The 15,550-nt window shown below is 38.3% G+C and overlaps 1 protein-coding gene across 3 annotated transcripts in view; it reads right to left on the minus strand.

Moving 5' to 3' along the window:
- The window catches only part of phf14 (PHD finger protein 14), a 73,861-nt gene that overhangs the window by 30,152 nt on the left and 28,159 nt on the right, over positions 1-15,550 (minus strand). Inside the window, exons 12-17 of one of the 3 annotated variants that reach the window (XM_043217031.1) lie at positions 10,862-10,968; positions 10,541-10,672; positions 9,075-9,237; positions 3,523-3,579; positions 3,212-3,333; positions 1,266-2,555 (exon numbers count right to left, since the gene is read on the minus strand). In XM_043217031.1, coding sequence (XP_043072966.1) covers positions 2,549-2,555; positions 3,212-3,333; positions 3,523-3,579; positions 9,075-9,237; positions 10,541-10,672; positions 10,862-10,968 — 588 coding nt within the window. In that variant the 3' untranslated portion in view covers positions 1,266-2,548. Of the gene's footprint in view, positions 1-1,265; positions 2,556-3,211; positions 3,334-3,522; positions 3,580-4,225; positions 7,714-9,074; positions 9,238-10,540; positions 10,673-10,861; positions 10,969-15,550 lie in introns of those variants that run through there. The other 2 variants (XM_043217030.1, XM_043217032.1) reach the window with 2 other exon arrangements.

Genomic DNA, 15,550 nt, shown 5'->3' on the forward strand with positions numbered 1-15,550 from the left:
AATACACAATAAAAAAAAATACATTTTTACATTTTACATGAATACATTTAAATTAAAATATTATATAATATAAAAGAAAAAATCAAATTCAATCAGCCTAGTTCATCCATTACATTTACCAGCTTAACCCATCTATTAATGACAGGAAATAAAACAAGCTCTGACTGGTCAGTTTGTCATTAATTTGGCATGCAATGGAAAATGGAAATTGAGGTCATTTTTTTTATTCCAATTTCTTATATTACTATTTTGATTATATCCAAGTGAAATTAGAACAAACAAAAACAAATACATAGGTTTGAATTTCCAGGGATTACATGGATCACTGCTGGATGGGAAGGATTATTGCTCAGTCTTCATGTCATTAGAAATTAATATTTTTGATTAAAATTGCAAGGCAACATTTGTTTTCTGTTTGAACAGTTCTGGTCAGAACACGAGCGGACAGGAGAAGCGGACTGATCTCTAGTGATAAACAACAGACAACCTGCACAATCCATTAGTCCCGGGCCAATTGAGACTCATTCATCACGACGGCAATGAGGTGAAAAAGTCAAAAGTTTATTAAGGCTTGCATGACGCAACGCCTCTGTCCTAAAAGACCACATTCGCGCGGAATGACACGTAGTAACAAAATCACTGCATATACACAGTACACAAACACTCACGAATGCAACGCCATAATCTCAGCTCAAGTCACATCAACACATTAACTATGGGCAATATCTAAAGAAATAAATTACCATGTCAGATATTTACAATAAATAAATACATCGAGTACAAAAACAAAATTCAAGTACGATTAAACTTCAATTCCAAAACATTTGGAACAAATAACTGCAGCACGGCTAATGCCAGAAAGAGCTCAATACTTTGCTAAACTGACATCACATGACTTAACAGGCGACCTGTAATCTAAAAGGATCCATCTTACAGCATTATCTCGGCAAAGCAGATTCAGTATGTGCCCCGACAAACACTTACACACGGTATGCTGTGAGCTAGGTAAGACGGCTGTAGAGGAGACAGATAAAGCTGTGGCTGGAGATGCAGTGGGGTGAGAGGTTAAAGGTCAGTCATCCAGAGAGGGAAGGATGTGTAAATCCCAAGGAAGGAAGTGTTGTGAGTAAGCAGTTTGAGAAGGCATGCCAAAGGATACGGTCAAAGTGGGAAGTTAGGCACCTGTCAGCCATTCTGCTAGGAATTAGGTAGCTATACTGTCAATATTGCAATACACCGTGAAACGAATGAATGGGAAGCAGGGATTGGGACGCAATGCACTTTTAAGTGTGAATTTGTTTTGCCATTTCAAAGCATAAAATAGGATGACAGTCAAAGCAGATGCAAGGTAAAATACCGATACAGCCTACGTTCGCAATTCATTCGTTTTTAGTATTCTTTGATTCATCATTTGGGGAATCTTGTCAAGAACATTAGCAGGTCACATTTCACCCCAAATTTCAAGAAAAATGGGAATTAAAGCAAAATAATGAAACATGTCGATTATATTTTTGCGATACTGGTTTCATGAGAATTTGGCACATTATTACTTCCAACCGTCATAATGAAAATATTCTGATGCATAAAGTATCACAGTAATGGTTTATCGAATGACAGTTCAAATAATAAATACCCAAAACCATTACGGAAATCAGACCATGGATGGAAAATGTGTGAATACCATAAAATATTTAAAATGGTGAAATATACTTGGATATGTTCTTGTGAGATTCACATTATCACCGATATGATACTAAGGAAATAACTATGAGTTTATTAAGTACGGATATTATTATTTTGAGCTATATTAGGCTAATCACAACTAGTAAAAAATTCAAATACATTAAAAAAAAAAAAAAAAAGAGAAGATTGTATTGATTCTATCACCTAACCACTTTTAACCATATAATTCACACATCTCTGGCAAAATAGAGCAGAGCCAAGAAACAAAAGCATTAAAAGCATTCATAATAAAAGCAAGACAGAAGACACAATTAGTTTTTAGAAGCACATTTGACTGTTTTAGAGCCAGCGTAAAAGCCAGAGAGAAACAGAAAGTCCAAGAGACCCAAAGAAGGCCAGATGACAGCAAATTGCTTGCAAAGATGGTGAAACGGCCCAGAATCTGGCTTAATCCTCAGAGCAAAAGGCCCAAAACCAGCGTCACTGTTCATGTACTCCACAAAGAACGATGCTATGTGCCTCCAAACTGGCTAACTGAGTATTCTGTCCATATAAAGTCCGTTTACAGTGTCCAATGAGGGTTGATCTCCCCCTCCCAGTGCAAACTCAATCGTTTTTTGTTTTTTTTACGTTAGTCCACATACGATAGTCTTTCGGAAAATTTTCGCCGGACCTTCGTTTAACCATGATCAAGTCCATGGCACGGTCCGCTTTGGGCAGAATGGACGGTCGAAGGTGACAGTCGGAGGCGGCTCCTCCCCGACCCCAACGCCGCTCTTCAAACGAGTTAATTTCCCTCTCTCTCTCTCTCTCCCTGTCTCTCTCTCATCTGTCCTTTTCTAGGGGAGGAGGTGGTGCCCGGCTCTCACAACCTGTTCAATGCAAAGATAGAAAGAGTCAGGGCAACACACCTCACACCACAGCCGAGGCCAAACGGCAGCACACCCGAACTAGCCGCGAAACATTGCGTATCTCCTAAAAGCATTCCAAGTACTTGACACCCGACGAGCCACTTTTTTTCCAATTACCCAAAAACAGCTTTATGTCAGATCGTGAAGTGGTGACTGTTTGGCACTTCTATTATGTCAGTGTCAATTAAAAGTCTCTTAGTCACGCTTGCGTATATTTTAGCGAAAACATAACGAGGTTACGGCACTGAAAAGCATGACTAGGAGGTGTTAAAGGAAGAAAAAAGACAGGATAATTGATCTGGATCTGACGCTTACGTTAAAATAATCCTGTTCGAAGGAACCGCAACCTCATACCGGAGGCCAAGTGGTGACAGTAAATCAGACAGCTCATTACTGCCAAACCAAGTGAGCAAATACATGTGGCAGCCAAATAGAGAAGGCCCCGTGGAGCCAGCTCTGCCTCCCACTCACACATGCATGGCAGAGTCCTTATAACGAAGCCTGAACTTTAATCACGAGGCGAATATAACCCTCCTCCCCACCCTCCCTCGCCAGATCAAACACGCTCTCGCACGCGCAGATGCTTCAGAGACGCGCGTCGCACGGGCTTTACCCACCTCACTAGGTTTTCATTGTCGCCGGGGCCCTTGCAGGTGGTGCACTCGGTCCGTGTGTCATCGGCTTTGGGCTTTTTCTGCAGAGTCGACTGCCTCTGTCTGCGCTCCCGCGGCGAGGGTTCCTATGGAAACGCAAGCTATTAGAGGCGACCGCCGTGCGTGTTTGAATGAAGCTGGTGAGTGGAGAGGGCTGAGATCGCTGTGTAAACATACACAAGCTGTCTTCCTTCATCACGCTCTCTAAATATTAGAGGTAGATGAGGGAGATAGACAGACTTAAAGGAGTGCAGGGTGAGGAATGGAAAGCTCACCTCGATCTTTTCTTCTTCGCAGATGGACGTTCTCTTTCTCTTCTGTCCTCTGGTTCTCTGGTCGGAGAGGAAATGAGATTCGGTCATAATACAGAACGCTGAACTTTTCCAAACAGTTTTAATATCAGATTACTGTGTTTAAGATTATTAAAATGAACATGGCAATTAAATTAATGGCGTTAAGAATTCTTGTTGAATGGGGTATTTAAAGTCATTATTTCAAATGGATTCTCACTTGGATTCAAATGGATTCTCACACAATCCAACTGAGAAACAATCCACAAAAAAAAGGCAAGCTAATGAAAAATGACGCAAGTATTAAGTACAAGAGGTGAAGGAAAAAAGCCACTTGTTATTTTTTTTTAGAACAGAGAAACAGCTTTAAGCTTTGGCTTCAGAATTGTTTCCTATGTTATTTTTGGAAATGCATTGGCATTAAAGACTTTTTATTGGCCATTTGAGAATAGCAATATCATTTTATACATGTCACAATTTAGATTTTAAAACAATTTGTCAGAAATATCAGTCGGAGATTAGATGTAACATTATTACTTATTTTCATTAACACTTTGCTTAAAGCCTTTATGTGTAATGCATTATAAAAGTAGTTAATGCATTAACTATGCCTTGTAGTTCACCATATAATGCATTGTACAATATCCTTAACTCCAATAACAATTAATACATATGCATCTTAAATAGTTATAATTGTTTACAACAAGATATAATGTATTGCAATGAAAGGGCAATGTGACAACTGCAACATTGACCTTTTTATAATTATGGGAATCATTTAGTTCTGTTGTGTTGTCATGTTCCAATAATAATTGGGAAGAACAAGGTTTTGCCAAATGAGGGAACTGCAGAGGGAGTGAGTTCGCAAAAATAAATGAATAATAATAAGTAAACAATGTAACATTAAAATAAACAAATGGGGCAGCACAGCTAATTGAAATAAAACTGAAATAGTGACACATGACATTGTGATAATCAAATTAAAGGCTGCATTAATTATTAATTACTCTCCATCGTGTCGTTCCAAACCTGAAAGATCTTTATCAATTTTCATAGCGCAAATTAAGATACTTTTGATGAAATCTGAGAGCTTTCTGACCATCCATTTAATCAAAGATGTATTAATTTGTGTTTCAAAGATGAACAAAGGCCTTGAGGCTGAGAATGAATGACGGGAGTATATAGTCTGTCGTGTTGATAACTAATAACTCATTTCAAATGTTTCCGGCCTACATTATACTAGCGAAATAGGCATATTCAGAAGTAGGTAATGAAGTCAAAATTATAGCACAAAGCTAAAATAAATGATAAATTCTTCCAAACGTCCTTAATGTTGCGCTTCAGGGCTTCATTATACAAATAAATTATATATATTTATAAAGTAAAATGAGATTTGAAAATCTTCTCAGTTGGAATGTAATGTAATGTTGTTCAAGCCATGTGGCAGTAAGCCGAACAGAACAAAGTTTAAAGCTCTCCACGAGTAAACAGCTCACGCAGAGCAGCTGGTGACTTGCGGCTCACTGTAACTGCTACAGATGTCAAACAGTGGTGCTCCTCTCTAATCCAAATCTCTCATTCAGTCCGGCTCCCCCTTGTGAGCCATAGAGGGATTCAATCCCTTTGTTTAGAGCCCGGACCACAGCCTCTCAACCGCTGCCCCTCTCTATCCAGATATAAGGCCATTCAACAACTGGGTCAACCCTGGTTGTTAAATTGGATTTTTGTGTGAGCCACGAACCAAGATTGAGTATCCAAACTCGTTCTCCACAGAGCACTCTCCTGTTCGCTTTGAGACACTTTTTGCACTGTTTTTCTTGTCTACCATCGGCTGATCAATGCTTCATCTCCATCAGTGACTGATAAACAACAAGAAAAACAACAGCAGCGTTGCACGAGTCAAATCAAACGTCTCCACCTTAATGCGAATAGGCGCATGAGTGTGCCAAGCTGGGGCTTTTTAAAAAGGGAAGGAAAAAAAACGACAACATATTTAAACAGATTGTGAAAACAATTCCATCTGTCGCCTTTGGCTTGCCACCACACAGCAGATGGAACACTTATCATTATAAATGCTAACTGCTTCCACACTGCCAATTGGCACTTAAATGCCTCTGCCACTTCTCCCTCGATGGTGGCACCAAACAAAGGCACTCATTTATTTCATTATTCCTTCATTACGGCAGACTCGATTAAGGTAATCTATTAAAAGCTAGATCAGTGGTCCTCAGTGTCGAGATCCTCTATGTAACGGTAAAGAACTGTAAACGTGGCGAAGAGCTGACATAAACAACAATCTACACTTGGAGGAGGACAGTCAAGACGACTCTGCGAAAAAAACTCTACTTTTTAATTAAGGGCCTTGCAATGCTGCATCTTTAAAAACACTGAATCAATTTCCACAAGATTGGAAAAACTATTGGTGCATACAAAGAGACCGTAACAAAGAGTAGACTACTGCGGTAATTCAAAGACGACTAATGGCTTAAAATCCAGGACAAATATGTAAAATAATCAAAAAGGTGCTTGATCAGAAGAACTGTTTGCTACAAAGTAAAAAACAAAGATAACAACAACTATAGTATACTATACTATACTATACTATAGTATTTTGACCTAAAGGGCACAGAGGCAAAAGATGAAAAAATAAAAAATGAAAACAAAAAGTGAAAAAAAAAGAAAAAAAAAAAAAAAAAGGAGTCAAAATTAAAAGTTCATATTTATTATTTAAAGGGGTTTTATCAGAAAAATGCTTATGCTTATGATAAAGTCTGTAAAACTATGGAATTATTTGGGGTAAAAGCAAGAGTGCAAAAAAAAAAAAAAAAAAAGAACAACAAAATGGTGATAAAATTATAAATAAATGAAATAAATTATAATAAATTAAAATAAATAAAAGAAAAACATTAATGCATTACAGTAGATTTTGTAGCAGTTGTGCTTGTCCCATTACACTCAATGCTTCTTGTGGGTGGTTGCTAGGGTGGTCTGTATGGTAGGTAGCTAGGTGGTTACTTAATGGGCCAAATCTGAAGAACCCAACTCTAAGCGCCTATGATATTCTGGTTTTAAGACATCACAAAAAACCTCCATTAAAGTAAGTACATGGTATTTTGCCACCTATTGTACCGTCTACAGAGACCACCAACAAAAAGTCTGATTGCTTAGATAAGTAATAGCTCCCCTTTAAAACTAGAAGTGTCATTTGTGTCTGTATTGTTGATAGTGCCGGAGTTTTATACTCGGAAAAAGTATGATCAAAGTGACCCTAGCTTTTGCAAGTCAACTAATTATAGCAAGACTTTCAATGCTTTTATTTGTGCATATTCGAGCATATTTCTCTAGAGTCTGGACAAAATCTCAGTGTGTGCCAGTCATGAGAGCCATTTCAGGTGTGCAGGACAATCGGTATTCAGTGGCCGCCGAACAGTGCGGCACATTAGTGAAGCTGAACACAACGGACTCCTGAATGGAGGGATGACGGGGGGTCGATTATTTGGCCGTGATAAATCAGAACACAGCTTTACAACGGCTTGCCACTGCCACACCGGCTGGTTAAGGGCATTAAAAATGCAAAGCAGAGCTCCTTCAGCTGCTGCCACACTCTGGAGTGCAAGTGAAGATAAATTCTGCAGTGAAGCATCTTTCTCTGGTAGAGTTTAGCCGGAGCTACAGAAGAGAGAAAAAAAAATTAAAGCCTTTTAATCCAGCTGCTCTCCACTGAAGCCTTCGCCTCACTTCTGGGCAGGCGTCTCTGAGACTAAAGGGAAAACACATTAACCCTGCCTGGCATACGCGAGGCCCACACTCACACGCAAATACAGCAAACAAAAAATATTGTCCAGGAGCCATTTCTTTTACCTGCGTGTGAGCTATTTTGACAGCCGCCAGGCAAGGCGAGTGGCTGCAGTGCTGCAGGAGCCATATAAAATTGCGCTTTACTTTCTAATTCGATTTAAAAAACTGTCAGGGAAAGGTTTATTGACTAAGCTTTAAAACAAAAGGTTGAAAAAGACAAAATGAAGGAGGGCTGGAGAGCATGTCGTTTCTCCGATGGATATCTTTTGTCTTCCTTAAGGGAGCCAGGCTGCCGGAGCGCTATCGCAGGATCAGAGAATGCTGGACAGTGATAAGTGGAAGCCATGGAGAGCCTGAAAGACAAGCCCTATCTCAAGTCTGAAATACACACACACACACACACACACACACACACACACTTCAATGTGGCGCTCTGCCTCTCTACAGTTAGAGAGGTATTGGTGCACACATCTTATCATTCAACAGACAACTGAATATTCACTCGGTTACAGTAAGTTGCATATAAAGGCAGCATTTTAAAGCATCAAGGTGGACTAACTATAGTGCGCACATACTTGGCAAAAAATATCTATTGTCTATTATAATGTTGTGTGGTGTGAAGCACAGCTCAATCAGCAGTTTTCTGTATGTGAGACCAACTTAAAACTGTTGTGAATTTTTGGAAGCATGGCTCAACTGTAAAGTTATGAAATCACGAGAATACTTTTTTGCACAGAAATCAACCAAAAATAAAGTCACTGTAATGTCACCATAGTGCCATTTTAATGCGTATCTGCTGTTCGCAAAATCCATGTATTGTTGGCAGATGGAGTATTCTGATGATGTCTTTCATACTTCTCTGAACCTTAACAGTCGTTATATATATATATATATATATATATATATATATATATATATATATATATATATATATATATATATATATATACACACACACACACACACTTTTAAATTTTATATAATGTTGCTACACCAAATCACATGTGCAGCCCAGAGTGGATCTACAAAAAATTTCTATTTAGCATTTCTATTTGTGTAATAAAGCGTTCCAAATCAGTTACTTGTGAGGTTGAGCCGTCTTCTATAGCAGATGCTTTTGTAACAGAGTAGGCAGCTCGTTAAGTTTAGGAAACAATTCTAAATGCTAATGTTCTAATAAAACAAATGCTAGGGAGCAGCTCCAGTGGGGTTTTTACTGATGCCTTAATTACAGCTGTATCAGTTTCAAGGTGGTTTTATAAAACAATTAAAGATGATAGAGTGTTTAGGTTGTCCATTTCAAACTAATCAACGAGGCTAGCTGCTGTGACCTTCACCGATAACCTCTGCGAAAGCTCAGGAGACCAAAGACAGGTCAATTATCTATTTTACACGAAGAGCTAAGAATCAATTTTGAGTCTGCGACTGAATGTTTGACCTAAGAGCTAGAGCTAAAGCCCAGACCAGCTAGACGAAGCTTAAAACAGACTAGTCGACAAAGTTCCCTGAGCCAAGTAATTCCTTTTTTTTTTATTTTGTGGGTCTCTCTCTCTCTCTCATGTTTTCATTAACTTAAAAAGACATAACTGATGATGTCTTGTAACCATCTCTAGAAAACCACCTTTATCTTTAGTGGAAATCTGTCAAACGCAGCTGGTGGGTATTAGAAGCCCAATTTTAAGGATTGCCTTTTTAACACACGTTCGTCATCGGTGAGCTCATGATATGCTCATACTCACAGTCCCTCTCACTTGAAGCTTCTTGGGCTCTGGGCTCATTTCTTGAGGGATGAATTTGATTGGTCCCTTGATCTGCCTCCTAGACCTTTTGGTTCCATCTGGTAGCGTCTCCATGGCGATGTCAGCCTCATCACTGCTGGCCTGGTCGCACTCAGAGCACTGCCTGGAAAGGGATGAGCGACAGAAAGAAAGAGAGTGAGAAAGACAAAGGACTAAGGTATTCCTTTGCTTTCATTTGACCTTATTGATTCCCCAATATGGAGAAATCTTTGAGATGAGAGAGTGGCTTTCAAGGTCCATGTCAATGTTTTTCCATCAGAAGCAGATGTGTCGTATTCATTCCGACAAAAGGCTTGTTAAAATATCCCGCACAAACAATATATGAAATTGAAAGAATAGTCAAATTCTTCAGTGCGAGCAAAAGCTTTTTGATTATACAGTATTACTGTCTCAGGGGCAGGCAGTTGCCAGTAATTAGGTACGACTTGGCCCCCCACACAATTTTATCTTTCAAATGCTTTCTAATTTCCATCCAGCAGTGCGGAACAACATCACGCTTTCTTATTCATGGATTAAATGAATTACTCGAATCAGCAGCGAAAGCATTGGGCTCAGCTTGACAAATAAACAAAACACAGAAACGCTCACGCACGCAACTGTGGAGCTCCACATAAATTTTCAAACTGACAGTTAGTATAACCTTAAACATGGAGGAACTTTATGAAGCACTGCTTAAGAAATACCGCGCTTAGAATTTGAAACGGCTATAGACATTTGAGAAAATAGAGCCGTTAACTTAACATGCTAATTTAGTAATGAATTATAACAAAAATATTTTAAAAACCCTGCAATTAATCATGATTTGACCCGTATATATATATATTTGGTTTATTAACATTTCATGTAATATGATTCAAATTTTGGGAATTGTGATAACACTTTAGAATAAGTAACACTTAACTATTAGCTACTATTTTTCCCCTCAATAAATTCTTAATTTGCTGCTTACTAATAGTTAGTAAGGAAGTTGTTAAGTTTAGGTATTGGGTAGGACGTAGAACAAGGCATTAATATGTGCTTAATTAGCACTAACATATTGCTAATATTCTAGCAATATGCATGCTAATAAGCAACAAATAGGTGTGACTGTAAAATAACGTGTCACTGCAAACGTTTATTTGTTACCTCTAGGGCAGGTATTCACAAAATTTGGGTTTTCAATGATTGATTTTTAAATAATTTGATTTCTGATGTTGGTTTGCGTTCACATAACATGCAATTAAATAAATGTTTTCTAAACATCTTTTTAGCGAGTATTTAATGTAGTGCGTTTACTTGTTTTAACCGTTATATTTTTATAATTACTAGCTAGTACTTGATTATCAGAAACCCCGTTCCAGAGATGTCAGCACTTCTAGAAGTTACTTCTATCACATTTTAATTCCATTTCCCACTACTCTTCTCACCAGTAGCTGTTTTTGGTCTTCTTCGGCATGCGTGTGAGAGGAGGATCTAGGCAGCCCAGGTGGTAATGCAGCTTACAGGTGTCACATAGCAGTAAAAGATGCTGGTCCTGGTTTTTCTTACAGATCCCACAGCTGCACAGAACACGAAACTGTTACTTATTTACAGCATACAACCATATAAAAACATTTTATACATTTTTCTCTTTTTTCACACATCATAATTTATGAACTCTAGGTCGGTGTTAGAAAAAAAAAACATTAGAATAACAGTGACCAGGTGTTGTGACCGATGCCAGGCACCTGCATCGGCTGCAAGCTAACCTGTAAAGCATAGCTGGTAGGTTTGATGACTTCCCTGGTGATCCTCCTTCCTTCTTGCTTGGCTTTCTCTCTTTGGGAGCTTTCAGAACTGCAGGAGAGTTCAATTTCTGCAAATAAAGCAGAGCACTGAAATTCAGATACATTTGAAAGACAAAAAAAACAGCAACCACTTCAAAAAATATAAGCACATCTTTCTCCTCAAATAACTGCACAACTTGGGGGATTTTCGTGCACTTACTGATCCCTTGTTGGTGAAATGCAATTAAACACTTTGGAGTATACAACATTACTTTTTCACCAATCTGTGTTTGTAGGCTCAAATAAAAGGTAATGCAAATGTTGATACTCGATAAAAAATAAAAAAGGAAATATACTTAAGGAAAAAAGTGCTCAGAGCAAGAACAAATACTTTGAATTTACATTATCATCAGTGTTCAATCGAGAATGTTTTGTCCCTGAGCGCTTTGGCACTTTTGGCTTATTTATTAATATTCTCAGAAATGCATTCTTTCGAGATTTTATTTGCCTTTCCCCACCATTTATGTTTTTCTTCATACTTTCATCTTATTCTTAGGTGAAAAGACAACAATAAGCACAAACACTGTGGCTCTATGGAGCTTTCAATATGTTTGAGCTGCCTGACATAGAAACACTTAACAAATGATGTCTCAATAAACGGTAGACTTGTGACAATGGGGCATTTGGGAAAGTTGTTTGAATTAATGCTTTCCTGTTAGATTCTGCTCATGACACAAAAATCACTCAATTTATGTCTGTTTTTCACTGGTTTCCTCCACATGTAACCTTCCTAATAGCTTTCATCATCGTTACTATACATTGCACGTGACCCTCCTTATAGTGCAAATACAAGTAAACGTAACTTTAAAGATCTTTTGACCAAAGAAGGTCACTTCACATTGACGTAAACTCTGTATATTTATATTTAAAGGAAAATTAAAGAAATGTTGAGCTGGATCTGACAGACACCTAGAGAAGCCAGACGCCTATGTAACTTACATTCTGGCAAATAGGCAACATTAGACATTTTATGTATAGATAACAGGTACAACTATAGCAATAAGTAAGTTTTCCACAAGATTTTCTAGGAAAGTTACTTGGAGAGATGCTTGGATGGGTTTGGAGAGAGGGGAAAAAAAAAAAAGTTTTCCATTTTCTGTCTATACATCTGTGCTGCATCTTTTCTGTCTGGGTTAATTAGAAAAATTATCTAGTAGGAGCCGGTCGCGCAGCAACACAGAGCGGCTTCTCTCTAGAGGCTTTCTAATCTGAGCATGCTCATTTCGGTGTGCCCATGGTGACAGTCCCTCTCCACCGCACCGCAGGGATTATAACATGCCGGAGAGCCGAGCGAGGAGATGCCACGTTTCACATCCCGCAAGCTCTGGGTTACTGTGGGCAGTCCCTCCTATCCACACTATTTCAGCGGGAATATTATTTGGAGAAAGGTGTTTGCCGAAGAACAAAACAAACAAAACAAAACAGCAACAAAAAAAAAAAAAAAAAAAGAAGCTTCACAAAACAGCTGAACAGGCGGTTGGCCATCTGCTGAGGGAGCCAGACAGACTTTGCTGTCTTGCAGAGATTGTGGAGAATCCCAGTGGTGCACGGTGAGAGGGGTCATATAACTCACAAAATTTCCAAATGGGCTGGACTATAAAAATTCATAAAAACATACAATTTCTAAACATGACTGAAGATAAACAGGAATAAGAGAAACATCATATAATGTGGGGAAAAAGGTTAAAAAAAACAAACAAAAAAAAACAATTCAAATTCAAAAGTCCACAGCTGAATGTTTCTGAAATTACAAAAAAAAAAACATTTAAGGTCTGATTAAATTAATGTTTAAACTACACTAAAATATTTCAGAGTTAGAAAAGCCATGTTTTGTTGTTGTGCTTTTTTGTGCCATCTCAGTGGCAAAGTTTAGTTAACATTAGATTTAGCATACAGACAGAACATACAGAATAGCAAATAATAGCTTCTTCGAATGTCAAGAACCAGACCAGTTTGTTTCCACTATGAATCACTCAAAATTTATTTTTGAATTAATGTTATTGCTTGCATCATTATTAAGAAATTTTGTAGCATTTTGACCAAGCAATAGCAAAAAGGAAATTTTCTCAGTAATTTTGGTTTTTCTTATGCTTTTGGCACAGCTGGTTGGTTCTTGTATCAGCAGCCGATTAGCTTGCTACTCGATATTCAAACACGTGGTTAGTGCTCGCTATATCAGTTGCTGCAAGCTTCAGAAACCCTGCAGCTTCCCTGGCTCCGCCTGTATAGATCTGCTGCAAGGTAATTCATGTATGCTATAGAGGGTTATTTATGTGTTATATGTGCGACAGCAGTATTTCTTACATGCTCACAGCATAAAGGTCTTTAAATTGCATTCCTTCTGATCCCAATGAATAAACTATATTTTTCATGATGATCCAGACCACGATTCTGTATTTTCTTCATTTTACCATGGATTCATTTACAAACAAGGCACAATTTTTGGGACTTTCAAAAATATTCAAGCTAAAAGATGATGATATGCTGACTATATTGGACCCACAGAAAATTGCAAAAGAAAATTGATTATTACTTCAAAATTATGATGTTTTTGTTGTAAAAAAATAAAATAATAATAATAATAATAATAATAATAATAATATTTAAAGCCACAGTCTGTAAATTTTGTGTTCAAAGGAGTACACCAAGAATCAATTTTCCAAACTGTGTTTTTTGGCTTGTCCCGAATCAATATGGTACGCCTGTAATAAGTGTTCCGCTGAAGAGTAGCCTGGTACCTGTGTGATTCACCACAGATGTAAACAGTGAGAAGTAGCTCCGGCTACAATGTTCTACCGCAAGACACACACAGATCTGTAGCTTTAACATTATCTTGATTTAATATTATAAGTGGATTTTAGAGAACAGTACAAAATAATAAAAAAAAAAATCCTTTTAATGCTGTAAGAAGATGACACAGAAATTTTATAAAGATCTTATTTATGGACAACAAATTACTTGCCGCATACAAGTTTGCCAAAGGTCAAAAGATCCTTTCACTATCAAAGATGTTTTCATCCCTCCCTTTCAAAGCGCACAGATGAGAGTTCTCCCTCACCCAGGGTGGCACGAGAGATGCAACCTCTCCTGAGATCATCAATAATTTGAGGGTTATGTGCAGACGCCAATGACTGATAGGGAACGAAAATGTAGTAGATAGATGACACAAAGGAGCGGGGCGCCTTGACTGATGTTGCTACTTAAGCGCTGCGCGTTTTCTAATTATGTGATTTATGACCATCATTGCAGATTCACTGGCTCGCTCTTTTCCAGACCACTCGGCTCTCCTCGCCTCCTTCTACCTCCTCGCTCCATTATTGCGGCATTTATCTGCCGAGAGGACATTTTAAGAGATCCTTTTAATTAAACATCTTACACACTCTCTAAGCCGGGTAACTGGTTATTCAACGCAAATTAAGTTTTAAACAAGTGCGCATGGGTGCATACAAATGGGTGCCTTTTAAATGTTTTGTCACTGCATCAAAAGTAAAATAACGGCGCGCACAGCAATTCAGAGCGTCGAGGTTTTAGGATATCGCTAGGTTTGGACTCTCATCTTCTTCCCAACCAGGAACCTCATCAAATTCACTCTTCCCAAGTGATATCTCCTCAGTGATAGGTTCTCATTCTGAAGCCCTGGGCCTTTTACCACTAAGCTAACTCTATCCACATGCATAATCTGCATAAAATTGAGCAATGTTTAGCTCCAACAAAGGAGATAAACTTTTCGACAAACTTTTGGAATATTTTAAAACCCAGAACCCTGACAATTCTTTTCACGGTTGCTGTTGCCAATGACATTTTTGTTTCGGGCATATCCTGCTAAATGGCATTCTAAGCACAGACTGTTATTTAGACAAAAAGAGAGATCTACAGAACATTTCAGACTTTCACATTTTCGCACTCATTAAGTGACCGTCACCCATGGCGACGCACCTTGGTGATGTGGTTGCCATAGTGAGCAGGGGAGAGGTTGGCGGCTTTTAGCTACAGAGTCAGGGCTGAGTGCATGGCCAATGACAGGTCAATCAGTTAGCGCAAATGAAAGAATTTCGCAAACAGGAGGCCCATTACAGCGAAGAGAATTACCTCAACGCTGTCTACTCTGTGGGGTGCTGCCTACAATCTAGATTTCTTTCAATCACAGCTCATTACCCAGGTGTGAAAAATCCAGGGAGAAGACTTCTGCTCTCTTTACACTCTTTTCACTGTGAAGTCAAAAACGAATTCTGTGAACAATATGTTCCTAACACCAGATCCACGTGACGCGCCTCAGTCCCCCAAAACTGTGAAATGTGTCTATTAGCCAAAGAGATGGTGACTCAGATCACTTTGCACTTTATTGACTAAAGGTTAATAAGCTATTATGTTCAATATAGCTTTAATAACAAGAGTCTGATGTACCATGCAGACATAAATGTTCAAATTAATAGAAAATAACAGAATTTTTTTGCATAACCATTTACTGTGAATTGAATACGTGCTTGCTGAAATGCATCTTTTTTTCAATTAAAAAAACGAAAAAAAAAAAAAAAAAAACACACCTGAATACCTGACCTGAACTTAACATGGTGCAGAGAACAAAAAACATGAACCAATATTTTTATCCGA

This window comes from Puntigrus tetrazona, chromosome 19 (genome assembly GCF_018831695.1).
Source record: "Puntigrus tetrazona isolate hp1 chromosome 19, ASM1883169v1, whole genome shotgun sequence".
In the NCBI taxonomy this organism is placed as follows: Eukaryota; Metazoa; Chordata; class Actinopteri; order Cypriniformes; family Cyprinidae; genus Puntigrus; species Puntigrus tetrazona.